Below are 26729 nucleotides of genomic sequence, written 5' to 3'. Positions count from 1 at the left end.
GGGCCCATCGCCCGACGCAGCCGGGCTCGTGCCAGGAGCGCCAGAGCCGCGGGGGGGGGAGGGGAACCGCCTGCCGGCTTGGCCCCCCACAGCCTCGGAGCTACCTGGGCCCCACCTCGCCCCTCAGCCAGCTCCGCCCCCATTACACCTCACCTACCCCCACCTGGCCAGCTCCGCCCCCTCAGCCAGCTCTGCCCCCATTACACCTCACCTACCCCCACCCGGCCAGCTCCGCCCCCTCAGCCAGCTCCACCCCCACTACACCTCACCTACCCTCACCCGGCCAGCTCCGCCCCCTCAGCCAGCTCCGCCCCCTCTACGCCTCACTTACCTCCACCTGGCCAGCTCCGCCCCCTCGGCCAGCTCCGCCCCCTCTACGCCTCACCTACCCCCACCTGGCCAGCTCCGCCCCTCAGCCAGCTCTGCCCCATTACACCTCACCTACCCCACCTGGCCAGCTCCGCCCCTCAGCCAGCTCCGCCCCACTACACCTCACCTACCCCACCTGGCCAGCTCCGCCCCTCAGCCAGCTCCACCCCATTACACCTCACCTACCCCACCTGGCCAGCTCCGCCTCAGCCAGCTCCGCCCCACTGCACCTCACCTACCCCACCCGGCCAGCTCCGCCTCAGCCAGCTCCGCCCCATTACACCTCACCTACCCCACCTGGCCAGCTCCGCCCCTCAGCCAGCTCCGCCCCACTGCACCTCACCTACCCCACCCGGCCAGCTCCGCCCCTCAGCCAGCTCCGCCCCACTCGCCTCACCTACCCCACCCGGCCAGCTCCGCCCCTTGTCCAGCTCCGCCCCACTCGCCTCACCTACCCCACCCGTCCAGCTCCTCCTCAGCCAGCTCCGCCCCACTACACCTCACCTACCCCACCCGGCCAGCTCCGCCCCTGAGCCAGCTCCGCCCCATTACACCTCACCTACCCCACCCGGCCAGCTCCGCCCCCTTGTCCAGCTCCGCCCCCATTACACCTCACCTACCCCCACCCGGCCAGCTCCGCCCCCTTGTCCAGCTCCGCCCCCATTACACCTCACCTACCCCCACCCGGCCAGCTCCGCCTCAGCCAGCTGCACCCCACTGCTCCTCACCTACCCCCACCCGGCCAGCTCCGCCCCTGAGCCAGCTCCGCCCCACTACACCTCACCTACCCCACCTGGCCAGCTCCGCCCCAGCCAGCTCCACCCCATTACACCTCACCTACCCCCACCTGGCCAGCTCCGCCCCCTCAGCCAGCTCCGCCCCATAACACCTCACCTACCCCCACCTGGCCAGCTCCACCCCCCAGAGCTCTGCCCTCCTCGACCCCCCAGCGCCCCGACGCCCCGGCCCAGCCTCACCCTCTGCTCCTGGCAGGACACGAAGGTCTGGAAGCCGGGGGAGACCCCGAAGCCCAGCTGGTGGATGTAGGGCGGCTCGTCCTGGCTGTGGATCTGCACCCGGATCCCGGCCTCGAACGACGTCTCGTCTGCAGGAGGCAGGGAGAGGCCAGAGGGTCAGTGCTGCAGATGCGCCCCCGGCTCCTCGCCCCCTGCCTGGGACAGGCCCCCCCGGCTCCTCGCCCCCCAGCCCGGGACAGGCCCCCGCCCAGCTCCTCGCCCCCTGCCTGGGATGAGCCCCACTCCCGGCTTTTCTCCCGTGCCCAGGACAGGCCCCTCCCGGTTTCGCCCCGGTTCCCCCAGGTATTCCGCCCCGTCCCCCTCCCCGCTCACTGGTCTCTCTCCAGATGGGCAGATATTCCTCCTGCTGGACGTCCAGCATCAGCTCCAGCCCGTTGCCCATCCCGCCCTGGCGGGTGACGCGCGGGCGCCTCCGGTCGGCGTTGAACGTGTAGCACTTCCCGTAGCGGGTGTAGACCTGGGCAGGAGGCGGGGGAGGGGTTAGTGCCGCCGGGGGGAGCTCAGCCTGCGGCCCTGGGGCTGGGCTGTTACCCCGCCCCACGCTCGGGACCGGGGAGACGTGGGGCTTTACAGCCACTTTGCGCCCCCCCTGTCTGAGGCTGGGCCCGGCCCGACCCGACCCTCTGTCTGCTAGAGCAGCCTTGGGACTGCACTGACCTACGCTCTGCCCCATGGGCCTGAATCTGTCCCCCTATGGGCCCTGGGCGACAGAGAATAGCCACAGCGCAGAGCACCTGACCATGCCCCTGAACCGCCCCCATGGGCCCTGGGGGTAGAGAATAGCGACTTCAGAACCCCTCACTCCCGACCCGCAGCCCCCTGCCAGCCCTGGGCTCCCCACGACACACAGCTCTGCCGGGGCCCATCACTCCCGACCCGCAGCCCCTCCTAGCCCAGCCCTGAGCTCCCCCCGAGCTCTGCCGGTGCCCCTCACTCCTGACCCGCAGCCCCTCCTAGCCCAGCCCTGAGCTCCCCCCAACACACAACTGCTGGGGCCCCTCACGCCTGACCTGGATGCACCCCAAGGCACCAGGCTGCAGCCAGGATCCTGCCTCCAACGGCTGATGCCAACGTGTCTAGGGACGTGTCCCTAGGGACCTGCTGGATCTGCTAGGGGGTGTGGGAGGGTCACCCCAGGACCCACTGTAGGGCGGCACCCCCCTGAGGCTGTCGCTTCTGTCTGCCCTGCACCAGGCAGGCTGGTTAAGGTCTGGTCCAGCTGCCGCCTCCCTGCATCACAACACAGCACTCCCGCCCACACGTGACCCTGCACCCCAGCCACACGGCCCCTCCCCAGCCCCCCAGCCTTCAGCACACGCCCCCCCCAGCCACACGGCCCCTCCCCACCAGCAAAGTAACACACGGCCCCTCCCTGGCATTTGGATGTGGCATCTCTGAGACGGGGGGAGGATTGGAGGGGTTGGGGAGCGACCCCAAGGCAGCAATGTCCCAGGGGTCCCACCTGACTGTGGGGCAGAGCAGGGCAGGGATCTGGGAGGGGGCTCCTGTCCCTCCCATTCTCTACAGCCCCCATCAGCACCATGTGTGAGCCGCCCAAATGCCTGCAGAGTCACCCCCCCCAGAGCCCCCAGTACCGTGTGCGCCCTCCCCACCCCGCTCCCCACATGCAGAGCCAGTGATCTGCCTCGGACCCCGGCCAGCCCCAGAGCCCCAGTACCGTGTGTGCCCTCCCACCCCGTCCCCACACGCAGAGCCAGCGACCTGCCTCGGGCCCCGGCCAGCCCCCGCCCCCCCAGCCCCGCGTGTGCCAGCCTCCGGCGGGGGACTCACGGGCGTGAAGTGCGGGGGGCCGCAGGGCTCCCCCCGGAAGCGGCAGGCCAGCAGCATGTCCTCGAGCCGGTGGCCCAGGCGGTGGAAGAGGCTCTGCATGGTGCGCTCGGAGCGGCGCGGCGGCAGGAAGCGCGAGTAGTTGGCGAGGCGGCTGAGCCAGCGGCGCTGGGCGTCGGGCAGCCCCTCCAGCAGCCCCGGCAGCAGGGAGCGGTTCTCCCCGGCCAGGCCCAGCCACTGCCCGGCCGAGTACAGGTCGGGCTTGGTGAGCTGCGGGAAGCGCACGGGGTTGTTGTTGCAGAGGGTGACGGCCGGGAAGCGCAGCCGCCTGGCCCACTCCATGCGCACCCGGCTGTGCACGGGGCAGGACAGCAGGTAGCGGACGCGGTTGCTGGACCAGGTGCCCAGGAGGCCGAGCGAGAGCAGGAAGGCCAGGCCCCAGAGCAGACACCGCGGGCGCGACTGCCGGCGGGAGCCCAGGTGGTGCAGGCCGTGGAGCTTGGTGACGCGCAGGAACCGGGCGGTGATCTGGGCGAAGGAGCCGCCCGGGGCTGGGGCCAGGGGCGCCCCCGTGGGGCAGCAGGAATGGGGCCGGGGCATCGCCACCGGCTGGGCGTGGTGTCCTCAGGCTTCAGCCAGGGGTCGGTTTGCCCTGGGAGGCGCCCGGCCCCACGGCCTGCCCTGGAGCTGCCCTGGGAGGCGCCTGGCCCCACGGCTTGCCCTGGAGCTGCCCAGAGGCGCCCGGCCCCACGGCCTGCCCTGGATCTGCCCTGGGAGGCGCCCGGCCCCACAGCCTGCCCTGGATCTGTCCTGGCTCTGCCCTGGGAGGCGCCTGGCCCTGTCGCCTGTCCTAGTTTCCCTCCAGGGAGGTTCCTCTCTCCGGAGCCTGTTGTGCAGCTCCCGGCATCCAGCACCTTGCATGAGCCGAGCGTGGCAGGTGCCTCCTGAGCTGCTCCAGTGACGGGCGAGGTGAGGGGCGGGGGCTGGTGCAGACAGACACCCTCCCCCCAAGCTCCAGGCAGGAACGGAAAATTCCTAGAGCTCCCCTGGCGCCGGGCTGGGCGGGGGCAGCGTGCGGGCCCTGGCGCCGGGCGGGGCGGGGGGCGTCGTGCTGGCCCTGGCGCCGGGCTGGGCGGGGGGCGTCGTGCGGCCCTGGCGCCGGGCTGGGCGGGGCGTCGTGCCGGCCCTGGCCCGGGCTGGGCGGGGGGCGTCGTGCGGCCCTGGCACCAGCTGGGGGGGGCGTCGTGCTGGCCCTGGCGCCGGGCTGGGCGGGGGGCGTCGTGCCGGCCCTGGCTCCGGGCTGGGCGGGGGGGCGTCGTGCCGGCCCTGGCACCAGCTGGGCGGGGGGCGTCGTGCTGGCCCTGGCACTGGGGCGAGGGAGGCCTGGCAGGATCTGGGTGCCCAGTGGGGGCAGAGATCCCAGGGGGTCCATGTCCCAGCCCTCATGAGCCTACGGCAGCTGGTGGCTCCGGTGCCGTGTCCCGGCAGGGCTGTGTGGTCACTTCTGCCGGGACCCCTGCCCCGGGAACCCCGGCTTCTGCCCATCCTCGGCCCCATCACCCCACTCCCCAGACGCAGGGTCCTGCCCCGGAGCGTCTGTGCCCCTCAGACAGTGCCTGGCCCTGCCCCCAGTCGGGGGGCTCCCTCGGGGGGTTCCCAGCGCGGCCGCACAAATTGGGGAGCGACAGGAGGGGCAGAGCTGGGGCAGGGGCTGCCAGGCTGGGGGAGGCTCCCCCACCCAGGCTGAGCCGTTCACAGGCAGCAGCAACCCATCCCTCTGCCTGCCAGCGTTGCTCTGAATGGCCCATCCTGGCATTGCCCCCCCAGCCCCAGGCCGGCAGCCGGGGTCCCACCACGCCGGGGCTGGGCCGGGGGCGCCCGATCCTGCCATGCTGACGCGGGCGCCGGTCGGCTCTTTGAAGCGGCAGGCGAGACGGTGATCAGAGCGCGGGGCCCAGTGCGGTGGGGGGGGGGCTGCGCTCCCCCCGTCGGCTCCTCAAAGGGAGACGCTGTCGGCGCGGCTCCGACACCCAGACAGCTCGTCAGGGCGGCTTCAAAGCCGCGTCTCCATGTTCTCGGTGCCGCCTGGCAGCCTCTGATCAGCCCGGCAGCCCCTCCCCCGGCCCCGTGCGGCGACAGCTGGCAGCAGAGGGGCAGCCGGGGGGGAGGTGCCCGGGCTGCAGACCCCACGATGCCCCCCCATGGCGCTTGGCCACGCGGCTCCCGCAGGGCAGCATCGGGGCCTGGGACCTGGCGTCTCCACGGGCTGCCCCTTCCTAAGAGCCGAGGGGCTGCCCCGGGCCCCCCTTGGAACGGTCGGTGCCCCTCTGCCACCCGGGGGCAGGGCGTGGGCAGCCCTGGGCATGGCCCAGCCCACAGAAGCAGCCAGCAGCAGCCACATCCCAGGAGCCTGGGATCCCAAGATGGGGTGACGAGGGGGGGTCCCCGGTGCTGGGACCCAGCACCCACCCCGGTACCTGCCTCCGACGGGGCAGCACAAAGCCTGACCGTCTCCTGTCCTTCGACACCAGAGCATCCTCCCGCCCCCGGCACCGCAGCCCCTGCCCCCTCTGCCGCCATGCACCAGCCTGCTCCCCTGTGCTCTCCCCCCCCGTACTCTGTTCTGCCCCACTCCCCCAGGGACAGCACTGTGCTCCCCCCAGCTCCCCCCTCCCGCCCCCGGCACCGCAGCCCCTGCACGCTCTGTCCCCATGCACCAGCCCACTCCCCTGTGCTCTCCCACCCCATACTCTGTTCTGCCCCACTCCCCCTAGGGACAGCACCGTGCTCCCCCCAGCTCCCCGCTCCCGCCATGCCCCCTGCAGAGACCGGGCAGCAGGGAGGGTGCCAGCTCCTTAGCTGTCCCTGAGCAGGGGCAGGCCGGCCGGCTCCCAGCGCTTGGCACGGGGTGGGGAGAGGTGCCTGGCGCAGCCGTGGACCCCCAGAGCCAGTGCAGCCCTTCCCCCCCCACACGCCGGCACCGGGAGCCAGCCTGGCGGGGCAGCAGGGGTAGGGACATGGGGTGCCAGGCTCCAGCTTTCACCACCTCGCCCGGGCATGGCTCCTGCCTGCTGCCCCTCAGTGTCCTGCCAGGGCGGGACTGCCCCAGTGTGCACACGTCTCTAGTGGTGTCTGCGTGCCTCACGCACGGCTGGGCCAGCGTGTGCCCGTACTGGTCTGCATGCTGTGTGTGCGCGTGTGCATGCTGTGTGTGTGCGTGTGCTGTGTGCATGCTGTGTGTGTGTGTGTGTGCGTGTGCGTGCGCATGCTGTGTGTGTGCGTGTGCGTGTGCATGCTGTGTGTGTGTGTGTGTGCGTGTGCATGCTGTGTGTGTGAGTGTTCAGGCTGTGTGTGTGTGTGTGTTCGTCTGCATGGGCATGCTGTGTGTGTGTGCAGCATACAGTGCGTGCATGCTGTGTGTGTGCGTATGCACATGCTGTGTGTGTGTGTGTGCATATGCTGTGTGTGTGCGTGTGCGTGCGCATGCTGTGTGTGTGCGTGTGCTGTGTGCATGCTGTGTGTGTGTGTGTGCGTGTGCATGCTGTGTGTGTGTGTGTGCGTGTGCATACAGTGTGTGTGCATGTGCTGTGTGTGTGCGTGTGCTGTGTGCATGCTGTGTGTGTGTGTGTGCGTGTGCATGCAGTGTGTGTGCATGCTGTGAGTGTGTGTGTGTGTGTGTGTGCCCCTGTGCCAGTGTTTGCATGACGTGCGCACGCACTGTGTGTGTGTCTCTCTGAGCGCTGTGTATTGTGCGGCTGTGCCTGTGTGCACATGGTGTGTGTACGGGTGGGTGCAGGGCCATCCTTAGGCATAGGGAGGGCACCCGAAAATTTGGGGCACTCCTGGGTCTTAGTGTCCATCCCTCCGGCTCGTCCTGTCCCTGTTCTGACCCTTCCTGCCGGCTCCCAGCCGGTGACTTACTCTGGAGGGGATCTAGGACTGAGCAGTGACAAAGCCTCCAGCCGCCAGACCTGTCAGCACAACAGTGAAACGTCAAAGAGCCGTTGGAGGGGTAGTGAAGCCATTTCACAGGCACTCGCCAACGCCCCGGATCTACTCGCAGGTTCTGAATTTACTGACAGAACCAGCTGGGCGTCGCTGGCCTGGTGTCTCAGAACACGTCAGGCTACAGGAGCCTGCGTTTAAAATTTGCTTTACAAATATTTCATTAGAGAGTTGGTGAAAATTATAAAATCACATTGTCACGGCGTGTGGGGGCGTCCGGCCCTGCACCCCCCTGCCTGGGACTCCCAGTGACTCTCAGCCAGCCAGTAACACAGAAGGTTTATTGGACACAGGAGCACAGGCTACAGCAGAGCTTGTAAGGCCAGCAGACCCCTCAATCTGGCCTTTCTGGGGGGGTCAGGCTAGTCCCCAGCCAGGGATTCCTGAAATCCACACACACCCAGCCCTAACCAGAAACTAACTAACTCACCCTCCTCCGGCCCCCCTCTCCCCCCCTCCCAGGGCAAGGGGGTGAAGGTGCCCCCTGCCTGGCCCTGCCTGGCTCAGGTTCACCTGTCCTCTCCCTAAGTCCCTCGTTCTTTCTTCCCCCCACACACAGTCCAGCACTGCACACATCTCTAAAAAACCCTCGCATCGATTTTTAGATGCACAATCATCTTAGCCTTAAATGCTGGGATCTTCAGACAGAGTTTTTAAAATAAATCCTTCAAAACACCCCGCCCCCCCCCCCTTACCTAAAATACACACCTGAGCCCGGGCTGCCGTGGGGCATAGGGGCACCAGTTTAATAACACTGCACAGGGCCCCATAAAGCCCAAGGAGGGCCCTGTGGGAGTGCGCCTGTGTGTGTGTGCTGTGTGCTCTGTGTGTGTGTGCAGTGTGCAGTGTGTGTGTGCAGTGTGCAGTGTGTGTGTATGTGCAGGCGCACTGACAGTTGCGAATACGCTGCCTGCTCCGGGGACTCCTGCCAGGCTGGGAGGGGCTGGCTCTGAGCTCCCTGGCAGAGGCTGCCCCGGGGGGTGCTGGCTGGGGGCAGAGCGGGGGGGGGCAGGGTCACCAGGCAGGGGGGCTCTGTGATCGCACGGGGAGCCGATGTTGACGACAATTCGCGTTTTGCTCTCTGGTTGGGGGGGGGATCCCCGCTCGCTCTCTCTGCTCCGTCGTTCCCCAGGTTGCTGCACTCGGGGCTCCCCACTCATCTCGGGTCGTTCCCTTCCTGCCCTGCCCCCGAGCTGGGCCCTGCCCCATGCCCCTGCCCCGCTCTGTGCCTTGTGTCAGCCCAGGCGCGGCGCCAAGCACGGAAGAGGGAGAAGCTGCCACCGAAAGGGTTTGGGACTATTTAGAAAAGCTGGACGAGCACAAGTCCCTGGGGCCGGATGCTGCATCCGAGGGTGCTAGAGGTGTTGGTGGATGTGATTGCAGAGCCATTGGCCATTATCTTTGAAAACTCCTGGCGATCGGGGGAGGCCCCGGATGACTGGAAAAGGCTAATGTAGAGCCCAGCTTTAAAAGAGGGAAGAAGGAGGATCCGGGGACCCGCCTGCCATGCGCCCGCTTCCCCCCCCCCCGACCCGCCCGCGATGCGCCTGCCTCAGCGAACAGGCCAGTGTCCCCGGGAACAGAACCGCGCTCAGCGCTACGCCGCCGACAGCCACTTAGCACCAGCCAGTCGGTGCCCCCAGGCCCAGCTCGGCACCTGCCTGTGGAGGTCGGAGCCCGGCGGTGGCGCTGGGCCACGTTACGGGGTGCTGAGGGCCGGCTAACGACACTAACCCTGCTGCTCAAACCCACGGTGACAAGGGGCGATTCCCGCTCACGCCACACGGCTCAGCACAGCTCCGGGGCTCCCCAGAACCATGAAATACTCAGCTTTGTTCTGGCAGCACCGGCCAACGTGCTGCGCCCCTCGTTCCCGCGCCGATGGAAACGGGGCCCTGTGTATCGGAACAGCGTCTGGGCCATTACCGAGCTCGTCTGTGCATGACGCCGAGACACCACCTCAGCGCCCCGGACTCGCCTGCTGCGGCTCACAGGCCCGAGGCCATGCAAGAAAAGTGCCGCGCACGGCTCATTGCGTTCAGCCACCGGCTCCTAAAGCGTCTCAAGCTAAAGCCCTGGGCAGTGGTGGGACGACTCGCTCTAAACTGCCCTGCGTGTCCTGCATTGATGCAGACGTGAAGACTTTCCTTGGGACCAACGGCAGAGTCGCTCTGGGGTTGCTGCATTCAGCCGCATCGCTCTTTCCGAACAGCGGCCAAGTAACCCCTTCGTCTGGTCAGCACAGGGGACAGAAGTGCCCCAGACGGTCTGGATGAGCCCATGCAGCCTGGACACACGTGACCGAGTGGGAATTTGTCATAATATTTTGGATGAATAATGTGTGTGTGCCTCAGTTTCCCCTAGGTGGTGCATGGGTAACTAGGGTGTTTGCTCTATGCAGAGACCCAGAGACACAAGACACTTTCCTACCCAGGCGACAATGGCCACTCCAATGGCCCGGACATTTGGCACCTAGCAACAAATGCCCATGGATGCCCCCCCCCCCATAGGAAGCCAGAGGGTGCAACCAGCCGGGGGACAAAGGGCTGAGGAGGGGCCAGGTGGGGTTGTGGAGTGGGAGAGATACTGGATTCCCTTCTCTGGATGCTGCGTCCAGACGCCTAGGAACCCCCTGCTGTTACTCCGGTTTAAGGAAGCTGGGGGTGCACACGGCTCCCTCAGGTGGACTCACAGAGGGGAGCTCACGGCGTGACCCGGGGGTGCTGCGGGCTTGGTGGGTCGGTCCCAGGAGGCGGGGAAGCCCAGTGACAGTGTGAGCCCAAGGGGGGCTGACCCACTGAGCCGTGCGAGAGCACCGGGCTGGTGGCTCCGTGACAGCACAGTAGGGACACAGCCCCAGTGCCGTCCCAGACATGGGTGCAGGGACTGGGAGCCTGTCTCCTGTCTCCAGGGCTTCCCCAGAACGTCCTGCCCCTCTCCAGGCTTGAAACGATCCCAGCAACGGGGGGCAGAGACTGGGCCTGGCCCAGCCCGGGCTAAACCGGCTGCTGGAGGTGCCCCTGGGATTCCCGCTCGTTCTCCTGCGGTGCCTCGGCCGCGTGCTCAGGTCGCACCCGCTCGGCCTCGGCTGCTGCTCTCGCTGGACGCGCCTTAGAAGACTCAACCCGCAGCCTCACTGTCCTGGCTGGCTGCAGCGAGCGGCTCCGTGCTGGCCCTGGACAAGGCCCGAAGCAATGCCGGGCCCGTCTCTGGCGCGGCGCGGGCAGTTCGGCACTGCCAGCCCTCAGACAGCCGGGCCAGTGAGGAGCTTCTGGCTGAATCAGGCTGATCTGGGCCCATTGCCGGACTGGCTGTGAACTCGGCAGTGCACATTCCTCAGCCGACGCTGACGGTCAGTGCCAAGCTCAGCCCCCTGCAAACCCTGCCCCATCACTGCCACCCGCCCCGGCCGGGAGCCAGGACACGCCAAGTAGCAGCCTTGGTGTAGCCGTCTGGGCCGTGACAAAGCCGGGGGAGGGGGTGTCGTAATATTTTCTGTGAACTGTAATGTTTTCCATGACCACTGGGCGGGCACAGGCTGGGCTGACACGTCCGTGCAAACGCTGTCGCCGCGCTGGGCGTGTGCAGCCTGGGCTGACACGTCCGTGCAAACGCTGTTGCCGTGCTGGACGGGCACAGGCTGGGCTGATACATCCGTGCAAACGCTCTCACCATGCTGGGCGTGTGCAGGCCGGGCTGTCACGTCCGTGCAAACGCTGTTGCAGCGCTGGGCGGGCACAGGCTGGGCTGACACGCCCGTGCAAACGCTGTCGCCGCGCTGGGTATGTGCAGCCTGGGCTGACACGTCCGTGCAAACGCTGTCGCCGCGCTGGGCGTGTGCAGGCCGGGCTGTCACGTCCGTGCAAACGCTGTCACCGCGCTGGGCGGGCACAGGCTGGGCTGACACGTCCGTGCAAACGCTCTCACCGCGCTGGTCATGCAGCAGTGAGGCTGGGGTGGCTGAAGAGCAGGGACCCCACATAGCGCCGCCGTCTCCAGCTGGGTGGCACCTGCAGCGGCCTCCGTGCAAGAGCCGCCCCAGTGAGCTGGTCTCACCCAGCAATGCCCGGTCTGCCCAGCAGGTGGCAGCAGACGCACACAGACGGGCTCCGGCTTCTGTCACCCAGGGCAGGCGCTGAGCCGGGACCCCCCCCCCCCCCCCGGCGCCCCCTGCGCCCAGCTCGGTGCAGCCTGGGGCTCCCCCCGTGCACACCCGGCCTAGGGTCACCGGACAGGCCCTGGGTTACCGGAGATGCGGGTATTTGACCAGCCTGGCCGGGTTTCATGGATTTGCCAGTGACCAGAAAGATAATGAAATCTGCCGGGCTGTTTTACGGGGCTCGACCAATTTGCACCATCACAGGACACAGCGATGGAGTGAAAAGTTTCTGTGCCCAGCTCCAGATGGTGCCACAGGGTGTCAGGGAGTCCCCGGGCGCTGCTCTGGAGCTGCTCCCCACCAAGCCAGGCAGGACCCTGGGGAGCCTCCTCTCCCTCGGAGCAGCCTGTCTGCAGGGCAAGAAGCTCCCACGGCTTCACCTCCTGGGTCTCTCCTTGGAGCATTCAGCATCCTCTGCCCCTCCGTGCGCTTCCCCCAGCGAGTCCGCCCAGGCGGGGTCCTGGGGGGGCCACAGGGTCCTGCCCCCCCACTGCGCAGTCAGACGTGACTCTCAGCCAGCCAGTAACACAGAGGTTTATTCGATGACAGGAACAGGGTCTGAAACAGAGCTTGTAGGTACAGAGAACCGGACCCCTCGGCCGGGTCCATTCTGGGGGGCAGTGAGCCAGACCCCCACGTCTGCCCTCACTCCTCGTCCCCAGCCAGCTCCAGACTAACCCCCCCCCCCTCCAGCCCCTCCTCTGCTCAGCCCCTTTCCCGGGCCAGGAGGTCACCTGATCCCTTTGTCTCCAACACCTTCAGCTGGCACCTTTGCAGGGGAGGGGGGGGGCCCAGACCATCAGTTGCTAGGAGACAGAGTGCCAGGCATTTAGGTGCACTGGCCCCTTCCTCTGCAGCAACCACACCCCCTGATCCCCCCACCTGGATATTAAGAACTGCAGAGGGGACACTGAGGCACCAACACCGTATTCAGAGCAAACATTAGGAACGTTCCCAGGTCGTCCCATCGGGTCAGACAGACACTGATGTTCTCACTCTTACGGCTCTGCCCTCTCTCTGACATGGTGCGTGGGGGGTGCAGGGAAGAGGTTGTGGAGTTGGGGGGGGTGTTAGGTTTTTTGCATTTCAAAGGCGGTGACCCGAGTGCAGCCAGACCCAGAGCCCCACACACCGGCTGCAGCTGCCCCCTGCAGGGCCCAGCCACTGACCCCCAGAGCCCCCTGCGCAGCCCCATTGCAGGGCCTGGTCACAGCATCCCCCTGGGGCAGTAACCGGAGTGGGGGCAGGGCCCATCCTGCAGGCAGGGCCCCGGGGCAGCTTTCAGGGCTGTACGCTCAGGGCCCAGCAGTCCCTGGGGGCTCAGGGGCCAGGTTTCCACAGGTGCAGGTGTCCTCCTGGGCAGGTGGGGGTGCAGGGTGGGAGGTGGATGGGGAGGGTGCAGTGTCTGCCTGGGAGGTGGGTGGGAGGGTGCAGGGTGTCCCCGGGGAGGTGGGTGGGGAGGGGTGCAGGGTGCCCCCAGGAGGTGGGTGGGGAGGGTGCAGGGTGCCCCCAGGGAGGTGGATGGGGGAGGGTGCAGTGTCCCCTGGGAGGTGGGTGGGGAGGGGTGCAGGGTGCCCCCGGGAGTGGGTGGGGAGGGTGCAGTGTCCCCTGGGAGATGGGTGGGGAGGGTGCAGGGGTGCTGGTGGATGGGGAGGGTGCAATGTCCCCTGGGGAGGTGGGTGGGGAGGGGTGCAGGGTGCCCCTGGGAGGTGGGTGGGGGAGGTGCAGGGAGGTGGATGGGGAGGGTGCAGTGTCCCCGGGGAGGTGGGTGGGGAGGGGTGCAGGGTGGGTGGGGAGGGGTGCAGTGTCCCCTGGGAGGTGGATGGGGAGGGTGCAGTGTCCCCTGGGAGGTGGATGGGGAGGGTGCAGGGTGCCCCCCCAGGGGAGGTGGGTGGGGGAGGGGTGCATGGTGAACCTGGCATAGGTAGGATAGCAGCGGCTGGGCCGGGCCAGGCAGGACAGGGGTGACTCTCCCAGGTCTGGCCCAGTGGCAGCCAGAAGCCCCCACTGAATGGCACAGCCCCCGCGCTGCCCTGGTGCCCCCCATCCTCGTGCTGCCCTGGTGCCCCCCCACCCCCATGCTGCCCTGGTGCCCCCGCGCTGCCCCTGTGCCCCCCCCCCCCCGCGCTGCCCTGGTGCCCCCCCACCCCTGCGCTGCCCTGGTGCCCCCCTTGGCCACGTGTGCCCTGTAGCAGCAATGGCCGCGAGCCCGGCGGTGCCACCTCCCAGCACTGGCCTGTCCCGTGTGCAGTCGCGGCCCCGCAGCCCCTCACTGGCGCCGGGGGGAGGGGGGGCTCTGAGCCGCAGGCCGGTGGCGGCTGGCGAGGCTGTGGCGGTGCCTGATACCATCAGCCCCTTTCACACAAGGGCTTTCGATTCGCTTCCTTTCAGCAGCGGCTGCCGGGCGACGGGAAACGGCCTTTCAGAAACCTCAGGGCAGCGCTGATTGCAATCAGCTGGGGGGGGGGCAGCCCCCCCAGCCACTCGCTGCCCGCACCAGGCACCACAGCCCCCCAGGGCCAGCCACAGTGGGGGGGGGAGACCACGGAGACCTGGAAGGGGTCACATATAACCCCTCCCCCCGCTAGGCCCCCCCGCCCTGGGAACCCAGGGGCCCAGGCTGGCAGAGCGGGGGCTGGCGAGGGCAGCGGTGACGGGGGGGGACAGTGACGGGGGGGGCAGTGGGTTGCCTGCAGGCTCCTATCCCATCCCACAACACCCGTCCCTGAGCGCGTGGGGCCCTGAGCCCTTCCCCTTGGAGCTGGCAGGACAGAGCCAAGAGACCCAGCGCAGAGGGCAGCCGGCCGGGGCGGCGCAGAGGGGACCCGTTGAGGGGACCAGGCGGGCGCGGCAGAGGGGGCGGGCAGAGGAGCCGGCCCCGGGGTCCCGGGGGCGGCGCAGAGGGGAGCCGTTGAGGGGGACCAGGCGGGCGGGGCAGAGGGGAGCCGGCCCGGGGGCGCGGGAGGAGCCGGCCGGGGGCGCAGAGGGGAGCCGTTGAGGGGACCAGGCGGGCGGTGCAGAGGGGAGCGGCCCGGGGTCCCGGGCGGCGCAGAGGAGCCGGCCCGGGGTCCCAGGCGGCGCAGAGGGGAGCCGGCCGGGGGCGCAGAGGGGAGGCAGCCGGCCGAGGCGGCGCAGAGGGGAGCCGGCCCAGGGGTCCCAGGGGCGGCGCAGCGGGGAGCCGGCCGGGGGTCCCAGGCGGCGCAGAGGAGCCGGCCGGGGCGGCGCAGAGGAGCCGTTGAGGGGACTGGCCGGGCCGGCGCAGCGCCGAGGGCCCGGGGAGCCCGGCCGGCCGAGCGGAGCACAGACCAGGCCTGAAGGGCTCTGCCTTTCCAGCCCGCCAAACCCAATTAGCGACAAGCGGCTCCGGGGGGGCTGCCTGTGCCGGGAACGTGATTTCCTCCCAGCAGCTGACCCAGAAATGAGCCTGGCAGGGCCGGGCTCCAGCCGGGCTCCTGGCAGCTCCCATCTGTCCTGTCAGCCGGGATCGCGCAGCGGGGAGAGACGGCAGGGCCGGGGGTGTGGGGGGGGGGGGACAGGCTCCCATGTGAGCACAGCCAGGCCCCCGTTCTGCCCCCTCCCCGGTGCTGGTGGGAAGCAGGAGTCCCCCCCGTGCGGGCCTGGCGCTCCCTGCCCGGCGCTCTGGCTCGGCCCTGCCCGCGGCTGGGATCCCGGCGCTGCGCTCACGCCGGGGACACCCCCATTAGGCAGGTGATTTCCTGCCATGACTCCTCATTTCCCTGGCGCGGAGACGCTCTGACCTTGACGGAGTCGTCGCCGCTCGGCTCCCACATGAATTTGCCTCCGCAGCACCAGGGCCTCGCTCCTGCCACGCCGGGGGCGGGGGGGGGATCAGACCCAGCTCTGCGGCCCCGGGGCTCGGACGACAGACTTGGGGTGCTGGGAACCCCGCCCTGGGCCCAGTGGGGCTTGGAGCTCGGCCGGCCCCATGTGAGCGGTGTGATGGAGTGGGGGGTTTCTGTGTTTTCCAGGGTTGCAGGCGGGGGGGGGGCTCAGTGTCCCCGGGTGTCACTGGTGTAACGAGGGGAGGGGAGAGGGAGTTTGTGGGGACACGGGACCGGAGAGGGACTCGGGACCCGGCCCGGCCTGGAGGATGGAGACCCCAGCGACTGGTGACCTGGGGACCCGGAGACCCGGCTCAGGAGTCGCAGCCGGTTCTGGCCATTGGGGGACAATGGGGCTGCGGGGAGAGGACCCTGGTGACCTGCCCAGCCGGTTCCAGCCAGAGGGGCCAGAGGGGGGCGGAGAGGAGAGGAGACCCAGGCCTGCCTATTTACGACCCTGTTTCCCTGGAGAGAAGCCAATGGACAGAGGGGGCTTGGGGCCGGGGGTATCGGAGCCCAGCTGGGAGCAGGGGGGCTCGGGGCTGGAGAGGGGGAGCAGGCAGAGCCCACCTGGCTGCAGGGGGACTGGGATGTGCTGGGCTGGGGGAGGCCAGGCCTGAGGCCCTGAGAGTTTCCTGTGCTGGGTTCAACCCTCAGTAAACCCTCCTGTGTTACGCTGGGGGAGAGTCGCTCCGGGCTAGAGAACAGGGTGGGGGGGGCATTATTCCCTCGGGGTGAGGAGGCCCCGGGAGCCCAGAGCGAGGGGACTCCCTGGGGGGGGCCCACGGCATAGACAGACGTGCTGAGGCTCAGAGAGGTGCGGCTCCAGGTGGTGGAGGATGCGCCAGGCAGGGGCTGGGGTGGGGGTGGGGCTGGGAGCTGTGCCGGGGCTGGGGGCTGCACCAGGCGGGGAGCTGGGGGCTGTGCCGGGGGCTGCTGGGTGGGCCGGGGAATGCGCCAGGCGGAGTGCTGGGGTGCAGGGGGCTGGGGCTGCACCAGGCGGGGGGCTGGGAGCTGTGCCGGGGGGGCCGGGGGATGTGCCGGAGGAGGAAGCGACTCGGCAGTTGCAAGCTGCATCCTAAGTGAGAGCCTGGCCCGGGAGTCACACACGCCCGTTGCCAGGGGAGACGCCCGGCGTGGCACAGCCGAGCTAAGTGGCGCAGGCAGAGCCAGGGCACGGCCTGGCAGGCGCGGGCAGAGCTGGGGGAGGGACCCGTCACCCCTGCCCAGACCCCCCCACGGCCCATCCCCCCAGGGCTCATCACCCCCTGCCCTCGGGGGGTCCCTGCAGCAGTCACACCCCCGGTCCCACCACCTAGATACTGGAGTAGCCCACAGGGAAACCGAGGCACGCGCCATTCAGAGAAAACATGAAGAACATTCCCACTTCGTCACAGGTCAGGGCTGCCCCGAGCCGCTGGCCTCTCTGTGCTCCCCTCCCCCTCCCATGAGAACAGACTATCTGCAGGGGGGGCGGCTGGGCAGGGCAGAGCAGCCAATCAGAGGGTTTTCCCCCCACACTGGCCTTCACAGGGACCCTGCTCCAGCCTGGGGACCCCAGCTGAGAGCCAGGGCTGCTGCTGTGGGACAGACCCTCCAGCCCACCTGAGCCACCCCCACTCCCCGCCAGCTCTGTCGGTGCCCCTCACTCCCGACCTGCAGCTCCCATTTTCCCAGCGCGCAGTCACTGACATTCACCGCCTGGGTGCCCAGGAGGGAGGCAGCAGAGCTGACGCCAGCATTGCAACCGCCTGGGATATTAGATCTGTTTGGATTCAGCAATTTCGACTCATTTCAAGCCTGATTCCGCAGTAATTTTCTGACCCAGTGGAATGTTTTTGCTCTTGACAATACCCCCCCCTCCCCCCAGCTCTGGAGTCACAGCCCGGCTTGGCCTGGGAACTTAGCTCCTGCTTTGACACGAGTTCCCACCTGCACCTGCAAACCAGCATGCAGCCCCCCCCACACACACACACACAGGCCCTGGCAGGACGAGCCCTGGCAGAGGAGAGCGAGCAGGGGCGAGCAGGGAGCCGTGCCCCTGGCTGGGCTGCAGAGGGGAGCAAGCAGGGAGGCCGTGCCCCTGGCGGGGGCTGCCGAGGGGGGCGAGCAGGGAGGCCGTGCCCCTGGCGGGGGCTGCAGAGGGGAGCGAGCGGGGAGCCGTGCCCCTGGCGGGGGCTGCCGAGGGGGGCGAGCGGGGAGCCGTGCCCCTGGCGGGGGCTGCAGAGGAGAAGGCTCTCGCAAGCAGGGCTGCCCCCTCAGTACAGACGGAGCCGCCCCAGGGCACGTCTGCGTTACTGGGAATGGCCGAGCTCTGCCATGGGGCTAGTGACCAAACCTGCCGTGTAGGTAAAGCGAGAGCCGGCCCCTCGGCCGGGTCCATCTTGGGGGGGGAGCCCAGACCCCGGTTCTGGGCCTCCCTCCATGTCCCCAGCCAGCCCCCAACTGACAGTGTCCAGCCCCTCCTCTGCCTTCGTCCCTGATCGCTGTGTCTCCAGCACCTTCAGCTGGCACCTTGCCGGGGAGGGGCCCAGGCCGTCACTTGCCAGCAGACAGGGAGTCGCCAGTCTCTGTGCAGACACCGTCACACCTGCCCCCTAGGGCTCTGCACCAATCACCCCCCCATCCCACCACCTAGATACCTGAGAAAGGCAGAGGGGAAACTGAGGCACCCACCGTATTCGGAGAAAACGTTAAGAACATTCCCACTTTGTCACACAGGCACCCGGCTCCACCCAGCCCCTCGGACACACCACCCCGAACCAAAGCCCTGCACACACGTCTCCTCTGGGGAGAGGCCGACTCCCGGGGGCAGGGATCAGCCATGGCACTTAATGGCCGGTGGGGCAGTGCCCGGTGCTGCAGTGAGGAGTGCGGGAAAGGATCCTCCACAGAACAGAGTGGAGGAGACTAGAGGGGCCCCGTGGGACACCCCCAGAGGGGACACTGCAGGGACTGACACTGGTACCACGGAAAGATTCCCGGCCTCCCTCGTCCCGGCTGTGCCGTGGGGACAGAGTGGGTGGAGGGCTCCCCCGTCCTGGGGGACCAGCCCACTGCGTTTCCAATGGGTCCCGTGGGTCTGCCTGTGACAACAGGGAGGGGAGGGTCATTGAGAGGCCGGGTGGGGGGAAGCACGGGTCCAGGACACCCCAGATGTGGTCACACCCCAGAGCTACGTCACCCAGCCGGCGCTGGGCTGTGGCACGGCTCTCCTGCCGGATACAGTAACGGCTCTGGGTGAGTCACCAAGTTAGGGGCTGCGTGTGGGAGAGGCCAGGACAGCTCCGAGCGCGCCCACGAGGGAATCGCCGCAGTGTGAGGGGACCCAAGAGCCACACGCCAGCAGCTCCCAGCAGCGACCGGTCCAGCCGGCCGGGCTGGGCTATCGCGGTGCGGGAAGCACGGACACTCATTGATCCACCAGTGACCGTCACCCAGCATCCCCTGCGCACAGCTGGAGCGGCGGCCGCGACGCTCGGGAGGTAGCAGAAATCCACGATGCAGGACACGCAGCCCCGTGAGCCACGGCAGTGACAATAGGAGTCTATGTAAGAAAAAGCCCCAAACATCGGGACTGTCCCGATAAAGTCGGGACATCGGGTCCCCCTAGGGGCGGGCCAGCCCCAGGCAGGACACGCAGCCGGCAACCACGGCACAGGGGGTCCCAAACAGGCCGGAAATGAACTGCCCAGCCTGGAAAGCAGCCGCTGGGCACGGAGCCCAGCTGCCGTCTGTCCCACCAGAACCAGAGCAGTGGCGGGGCCGGCACCCCCAGCGCGACGGTCAAAGACACCAGCCTGGGCTGCACAGTCAAACATCCCAGGTGGGGAAACTGAGTCATGGATCTGTCTGAGGTTACAGAGACTCAGAGGCCAAGGCAGAGTGAGACTCTGGACTCCCGACTCCCAGCCCCTGCTCGTTCGTGCTGCCGCCCGGTCAGCCGCGGGCGGGGCTGGGGCAGTGCCCTGGGAAGGGCTCGGCAGAGGCCGTCGCGTCAGAGCCCAGCTCCCGTGGCTGCTGCTTGCTGGGGCACGTTGGGGGCTGAGCCACTGACTGGCCCCACGTAGCCAGGGCTGCACAGGGGCTTGGGGGCCTGGGGCGAAATCTGAGCCCAAGTCCCTGGAGATGAAAGAGTTTGTGTGGGGGGGCGGGGGGGGGACATACACCCTTATCGCTCCGGTGCCTCTTCCAGCTGGACGCCCCATCGTGGGGGGCTTTGCCTCCCGCCCTTCTGGTGGGCGCTTCACCTGCCGCGGCCAGTCCCAGCTGGGCCCTTCTCGTCGGCCCCCCAGGCCCTGCGGCTCGGCCTCCGCGCAGCCAGGTGTGTCGGCGTGTGGGGGAGTCAGGGCCCTGCACCTTCCTCCTGCGATTCACCGGGACTCTCCGCCGGCCAGTAACACGGAAGGTTTATTGGACAATAGGGACGCAGCCTACAGCAGAGCTTGTGGGCACAACCAGGACCCCTCAATCTGGTCCTTCTGGGGTGCAGGGAGCTTAGACCCCAGCTTGGGATTCCCTGCACTGCACCACCCAGCCCAAACTGAAACTAAAACCCCCCCAGCAGCTCTCTGCCCCCTCCCCTCTGGTCTTCCTGTCCTTTGTTCAGGCTCCCAGGCAGAAGGTGTCACTTCACCCAACCCCCCTCCTGGCTCAGGTTACAGCTCAGGGAGCTTCCTTCCCATCCCCAGTGTAACTCCCCGGCCACCTTCCCAGGTCAAATCCGCCCTGCTCCCTGCTCCCTGCTCCGTCACACCAGGCCTCTTCTGGGGCCAGCTCCCAACCCTCTGGGCTTCTTCCCCAGCCGGACCCCCAGACCCTGGCTCGGGGCTCCCCCACTCCAGGGGCCCCACCAGCGTCAGCCCTGCTCCTGCAGCTCTGTACCCCGGCCACACGTGGCCCCCAAACCCTGCCCCTGGGCCTCCCCGCAGCCTGGCCCCTGCCCCCTGACCGAGCCCTGTGCCCCCCCAAGGCCGGTGCCCCCCAGGCCGGTGCCCCCCGAGCCCTGTGCCCCCAGGCCAGTCCCCCCCCCAAGGCCTGTGCCCCCAGGCCGGTGCCCCCCGAGCCCTGTGCCCCCAGGCCGGTGCCCCCCCCACGGCCTGTGCCCCCAGGCCGGCGCCCCCCCAGCCCTGTGCCCCCCGGGCCCAGTGCCCCCAGGCCGGTGCCCCCGAGCCCTGTGCCCCAGGCCGGCGCCCCCGAGCCCTGTGCCCCCAAGGCCTGTGCCCCCAGGCCGGCGCCCCGAGCCCTGTGCCCCCAGGCCGGCGCCCCCCGAGCCCTGTGCCCCCAGGCCGGTGCCCCCGAGCCCTGTGCCCCCAGGCCGGTGCCCCCGAGCCCTGTGCCCCCAGGCCGGCTGTCCCATAGTGTAGACACCTGCGGGGATGAGGCTGGGCTGCATTTCCAGGCTTGGCTTTGTCCCGGAACGTTCTTAGGGTGCTGTCTGACCCCTCCCCCCAGCACCCCATTCCTGACCCCAGAGCAATGGGGGGGGCAGCGCTTGGCCCATCGGCTCCCCTGGGAGCAGAGCTCAGTGATGTGGCGTGTGGGGCCATTCGGCGTGTGACACACACATATCCCAGTCCCGGAACAGAGGCGCTCGCAAACGGCGCAGGCAGGTGACGTGGGTTCTGAAAGCGGTTCCTGGCCCACTGATCCGAGCCCTTTGCCGCGCGATCCCACCTCTGGGTGCTGCTGGTGAGTGTAGCCGTCTGCCCGGCGCTTGTCCTGGGCCCACACCAGAGACGCTAACAACAGCAAATGCCCACGGCACACAGCACGGGCTGAGCCAGCCGCCCCGGAGCTGTGCCCCACAAGCTCCCCACACGCCCCTGCCCAGGTCCCCGGCCTGCCCTCAGGGTGCCGCAGGCACCTGCTGGGAGGCAGCTGCTGTGCCAAGGGCTCGTGCTCCCACTACGCAGATTCCCCTTGTCTCTCGCTCCTCTGGCCCTGGGAGCAGCGTGCCAGGCACCCGCATCTGTCATGTGTGTTACATGATTGCAACACGCCTGAGCCAGCGGCACACCCAGCCCTGCGCTGCTCTGCCCGATTGATTCAGTATCTCAGCACGCGAGCCGGGAACGGGCCCGGGCTCTCCGACGGGTCAGCACCGCCCGCCCGCCGGCCGAGGGGCAGACTCCGGCCAAGCTCTCCCTGGATCCAGCACCGGCCCAGAGACCCGCAGCAGAGGGCAGGGCCAACGGGGCAGGTTCCCTCCCAGCCCAGGAGCTCCAGGCAGGGCAGGCGGGTGTCAATATACATTAATGGGGGTGGGGCGGAGGGCCCAGCCGGGGAGGGGAGGCCGGGACATGTGGCCTGAGGCCTTTTCCTTTAGTAGCAGCAGCAGCCCTAAGAAACCGAGTCACATCCTCACATTCCCTCTAAAGGACACGGACCAGTGTAATACGGGCCGGGCCGGCGGCTCCTGTCCTAACAGTGCCCCCCCCAGAGAAACGCAGCCGAAGAGGTTTACAGAAAACGCTGACGATTGTGTCTGGCAAGGAACCACTTAGCACCAGTGTGATGTGAAATCTCTACTGGGCTTGTTCTGCCTTTCCCACCCCCGCTTCTCGGGCGTGCGGCTGGGGGGCCCGGCCGGGTCTGCGATTGTTTCGGGCTGTGGCGTAACTAATTCTGCAAGACGTAAATCAGCGAAGGCGGCGGGGGGCTGTGACGGGGTGAGGATCGTTTCAGGCGCTTCGGCTCGGGCACAGGATTGTTCTGCAAGACTCAGTGACGTGCCCGGTTCTGGGCCAGCGAAGCAGGACCCACGGTTCACTCTCTAACCTGGGCCCCAAAAGGAAGTTCTTTGGGAACCAGCTCCAGGACACAACCCGAGATCAGAGCTGCCAGAGCTCTGCCCAGCTGCCAATGACACCGGGCAGAAACTGGAGCCCCCGACGGACGAGCGGATCCTGACGGGCCAGCAGGAAAAGCTGCTCTGCCTTACTGGGAGCGGTGAGCACCGTGTGCTCAGCGTGGGTCTGTGCGCCGGACGGTTAATAACTCGAGGTTAAGGATTTGCTGCATAAGGCTCCTTCCCTGAGGAAAGCCCCACAAACCCGCAGAAGGTCACGCCCGGAGCCCTAGGAACCGGGGAAGGGTGAAGGTTCCCAGATTAAGCGGGTTACGCCTGGAGCCCATGGCCGGGTAAAGGTGGGTGCCCAGGAGGGGCAGAGAGCGGCTGTGCTACCCTAGGGGAGGTGACTGAGGGCCCCACACACACGCTGGAAGGCTAATGGAGGGCTCTTGGCTAGCTCCCCCGCAGCGCACAGCCTGCGGAACTCACTGCCACAAGATTTCACTATCCCAAGGGCTCGGCGGGACTCGGGGGGGGGGGGGGGTGTCGTGTTCCCATGGCGAACAAGGCTGTCCCGATTGTGTCACAGGCTGGCTCGGCTCGGGGGTGAGCACGGAGCCTGTCACCTCAGGGGCACCATCTGGCAGGGACGGGACGTCATTCCCATCTGACGTGGCTGGTGAAAGGGGCCAGGCCCCCCCTGCCACCCTCACCCTCCTGGGCCCGCCGCAGGGAAACGGGGGCAGCCGCAGGCCGGGGGGCGGCACGGCCCTGCCTGGCTGGCGTGGGGGCGGCTGTGGGGGCAGAGCTGCCCCCGCACATGGGGGGTGCGAGTGGCTGTTCCTGGCAGGCAGCGGCTTGGGGAGGGCTCTGGCGCCCGGCCCGGAGGAGCCTGCGCTCATCCCCAAAGGGTTAACAAACAATTTCCTCTGCTGACAGCTCTGAGAAGGTCCCTGCCGGGGATGGCGGGAGAAGCAGCGAGATAAAAAGGCAGCAGAACTGGCACCGCCTGCTTAATCCCAGGCCTTTAATCTGCCGGGGCAGCGCCGGCGCCTTATCTCGCCGTCCTTCTGCTGCATCCATCTCATTACCGCTCCCGGCCCCGCGCGGGCAGCTCTGCCGGAACGGCCCCACCGAGCCAGCCAGCGCCGGGGGCAGCTGTGCCCGCCAGGGCCCCGCTCGCCTGGCACACGCAGCGCAGCGCTCAGCCCCCCCAGCAGGGGGCAACGCGCACACACACACACACACAGACACACACACACACACACACACACACACACACGCAGCGCAGCGCTCAGCCCCCCCAGCAGGGGGCAACGCGCGCACACACACACACAAACGCACACGCAGGGCAGGGCTCGGCCCCTCCAGCTGGTGGCGACACACACACACAGCGCAGCGCTCAGCCCCGCCAGCAGGGGGCAACACACACACACACACACACACACACACACACACACAGAGGCCCGTCCCAGTCCCAGTGCCAGTGCCGTGCCGGCCGGGCGACGCTGGGCTCCGTGCGCAGCCAGCCCGACCCTGGGCAGGGAGTGGCTGGCGGCCGGGCTGCTCTTGGGACAGGGACCCATTGCGGCCGGGCCGCACTCACCGCCTGCATCCCCCCAGCCGGGCCGTGTGTCATGGGCCCTGCGCCGCCCCGGAGCGGTGCTGCCTGGCAGAGCCGGAGCCGCCAGGGCCCAGCCGCCGTTCGTGGCACCCCCCCCCCCGGACCATCCCCTCGCGGAGCTAATCGGTAACGGTCAATGTGCCAGCAGCCCCGGCCCCCAGGGCCCCTGGGCTCCCCGCACGCCAGGGGCTGCACCGCCCAGATGGGGCCGTTCCCTGTGACCCAGCGGTGTCAGCGCCAGGGCAAGGCGGCTCCCTGGCTGCGAGGGGCAGAGCAGGGGGTGGGAGGTGGGGGGCAGAAGGGGGCAGAGCGGGTGGGTGGGGGTGGGGGGGAGGAGGGGACAGAAGGAGGATGGGTGGCCGCGGCGGGCGGCAGGCGGGGTGGGCGGGGGAGAAGGGGGCAGAGGGGGACAGGTGGGGGCAGGGCAGGGGGGCAGGAGGTGGGCAGTGGTGGGGGCAGAGGGGGACAGGTGGGGGCAGGGCGGGGCGGGGGCAGGGCGGGGGGGGCGGCGGGAAGTGCTGCGCTGGCACCAGGAGCAGCCGCGTGTGGCCCCGGCAGCCCCCCCGGGCCGTGGGCAGCGGGTGGCGCCGGCTCCCATCTGCGCTGGGAGAGATTCGCTGACGGTGCGTTGGCAGCTCGGCTCCCGTCACAGCCGGGCGGGTTTATGGGGCGCCCCACGGGGAGGGGCCTGCGCTGAGAGCGGCTCCACGCCGGGACTTGGGGGGCAGGGCGGGGAGCTCAGCCTCAGGGCCCCCTGCCATGCCCCTTCCCTGCTGGGACACGGGGGCAGGGGGTGACCCCACAGCCCCAGAGACGTCAGCACGGGGCAGCCGGGAGCGGAGCCAGCCCCCGTCTGAGGGCGGGATGGGGGCAGGGATCCCCTGAGGGCAGGACCCAGGGAGGGGCAATGTGCTGCCAGCACAGGGATCAGCCGAGGGACCCCCCCGACTAACCCCTCCCCCCCCGCCAGCAGCCCCTGGCAAAGCCACGGAGGCGACTCCTGTGAAGGGCCCCACTCGAGCCAGGCTCCCCAATGCCAGGAACCTGTGACTGACCCCGTGGGGGGGCCTCCCCACTGCACTGGGGCTCCGGGGGGCAGGGGGAGGTGAAGACACCAGAGGGGAAGGTATGGACCCCAAACAGCGCCTGTGCATGGCCCTGCCCTGCCCCACACGCTGCCGGAGCCCAGGGGTCACCCGAGCATGGGGGGTAGGGGGTTGGGGGCAGCATGGGGGAGGTAGGGGGCAGGGGGGCAGTGTGGGGGGTAGGGCGCTGTCGGTACCGCCCCCCATTCTCCCCGGCTGTTGGTACCGCCCCGATACCCCCCCAGCTCTCCGTACCACCCCCATGCCCCCGTATCTCCCAGCTCCGCGCTGCCCAGCCGGTCTCTGTGGCAGGTTTCTCCCGGAGCCGGGCTCGGCGCGTTATCAGGCTGGGGAGTTAATTAAGGCCGTGTCAGGCGATAAGGAACCGATGTCGGGGAGCGGCGCGGCGGGCGGGGGTCTGTGCAGAGCATCTCGCGAAGCAGAGGACGCCCCACACCCCAGAGCCCGTTGTGCCACCAGCCTGGGCCCTGCCACGTCTCCGACCCACCTTCGCCCAGGACCCGCCAGGCGGCAATGGGCCCAGACGGGCCAGGCCGGATCAGCCGATAACCCCCCACCCCCGCGGCACGGCATGGGGGGGGTGTCGCTGCGAGAACAATCAGGCTTGCGAGACAAAGGCTCCCGCTCGTAATTAGCGCGTCTCGTCGTGGCTGATCTCTGATTAACAGAGAGGGACCCGAGATCAGCCGCTGGCTGGTCCAGCCCGAGATCCGGCATCTCCCTCCCGCCCAGCGCCGGCTCCAGGGTTTTTGCCGCCCCAAGCAGCAAAAACCAAAACAAAGCCGCGATTGCGACCTGCAGCTCCACTGCCGCTGCTTCAGCCTTCGGTGGCAAGTCGGCGGCTGGTCCTTCGCCCCCAGAGGGAGTGAGGGACCCGCAGCCAAATTGCCGCTGACGAGCTGGACGTGCTGCCCCTTCCCCGTGGCCGCCCCAAGCAGCTGCTTGCTGGGCTGGTGCCTGGAGGTGGCCCCGTCCCCGCCAGCTCCTGCAGCCCGGCCACTCGCCGGCCCGGCGCCGGGCCCAGCAGGAACGGGCAGCCTGGCCGGGGCAGCGTGGCCAGGGGGGCCGGGGCAGCGTGGCTGGGGGGGGCAGTAGGGCGGGGGGAGGCGGGGGAGCGGCTGCAGGAACAGAGGCGCTTTGCCCCAAGGACCCATCCCCTCCCCCCTGGGAGCAGCAGCCACAGGCGTTCCAGGGTTAGGGATCCCTTCCCATCCACAGCAGCCCTGGCTGGACTGGCAGGGGCCAGAGCCCCCAAGCGACCCACGAGCTGCCTGCATGTCCAGGCCCTTCCCTGAGGCAGCGACAGACGCCGGAGCCAACCCTGGGCTAGCAGGGGCTGCGGGTCGGGACTGAGGGGCTCCGGCAGAGCTGTGGGGGGAGAGCCCAGGGCTGGGCTAGCAGGGGGCTGCGGGTCGGGAGTGAGGGGCACCGGCAGAGCCCAGGGCTGGGCTAGCAGGGGGCTGTGGGTCGGGGCTGGGAGATGGTTGGGGTGAGTCCCGGGCTGGCCCAGTGGGACTGCCTGGCCGTGGCTTGGATCCCTCACTCGAAGAGGTGTCACATCCCCACGGCCCTGGCAGGCCCGACGGCGGCACCGATGGTGCCGTGGGGGGGGGCTGTCACAGGGATGCTCTGAACCCTGGTGTGTGTGTGTGTGGGGAGCTGTGCCAGGTCGCTGGCCGGTGCCCGCTGGGGAGACACTCGCTAGAGACGCCTGGGCAGTGGAGCGCGGCTCTGTCACCGTGCTGACAGCAGCGCTGGCTCCGTGACACCGCTCCTGTGGCGGGAGGGAACCTACCGGAGCAGGGACTGGAAACCGTCCCCCCTCGGCAGGGCTCCTGGCCCCTGTTCCAGGGCACGGGCCAGCCCTGAGCCCCCCGGGGGGGGCAGCTGCTGTCAGCGCGCAGGGCATCCTGCCCCTTATGCTGCAGCCGGCTCTGCCTGGTCCAGGCTGGCCGCCTCCCCCGCCGCCCTCACAGGCCCCCCGTCTCCCCGCTGCCCCCGCTGCC

General features: G+C 68.8%; 1 protein-coding gene across 1 annotated transcript in view; it reads right to left on the bottom strand.

The window, feature by feature from the left end:
• Positions 1-26729, bottom strand: part of ASIC4 (acid sensing ion channel subunit family member 4) — a 54461-nt gene that overhangs the window by 12409 nt on the left and 15323 nt on the right. The window contains exons 2-3 of the mRNA XM_039494897.1: positions 1719-1863; positions 1347-1474 (exon numbers count right to left, since the gene is read on the bottom strand). Of these exons, the coding sequence (XP_039350831.1) occupies positions 1347-1474; positions 1719-1863 (273 nt within the window). The remainder of the gene's footprint in view (positions 1-1346; positions 1475-1718; positions 1864-26729) is intronic.

Source organism: Mauremys reevesii, linkage group 11, assembly GCF_016161935.1.
Source record: "Mauremys reevesii isolate NIE-2019 linkage group 11, ASM1616193v1, whole genome shotgun sequence".
Lineage (NCBI taxonomy): Eukaryota > Metazoa > Chordata > Testudines > Geoemydidae > Mauremys > Mauremys reevesii.
Note: the sequence above shows the minus strand (reverse complement) of the source record. Positions and strands in the feature narration are given on the sequence as shown.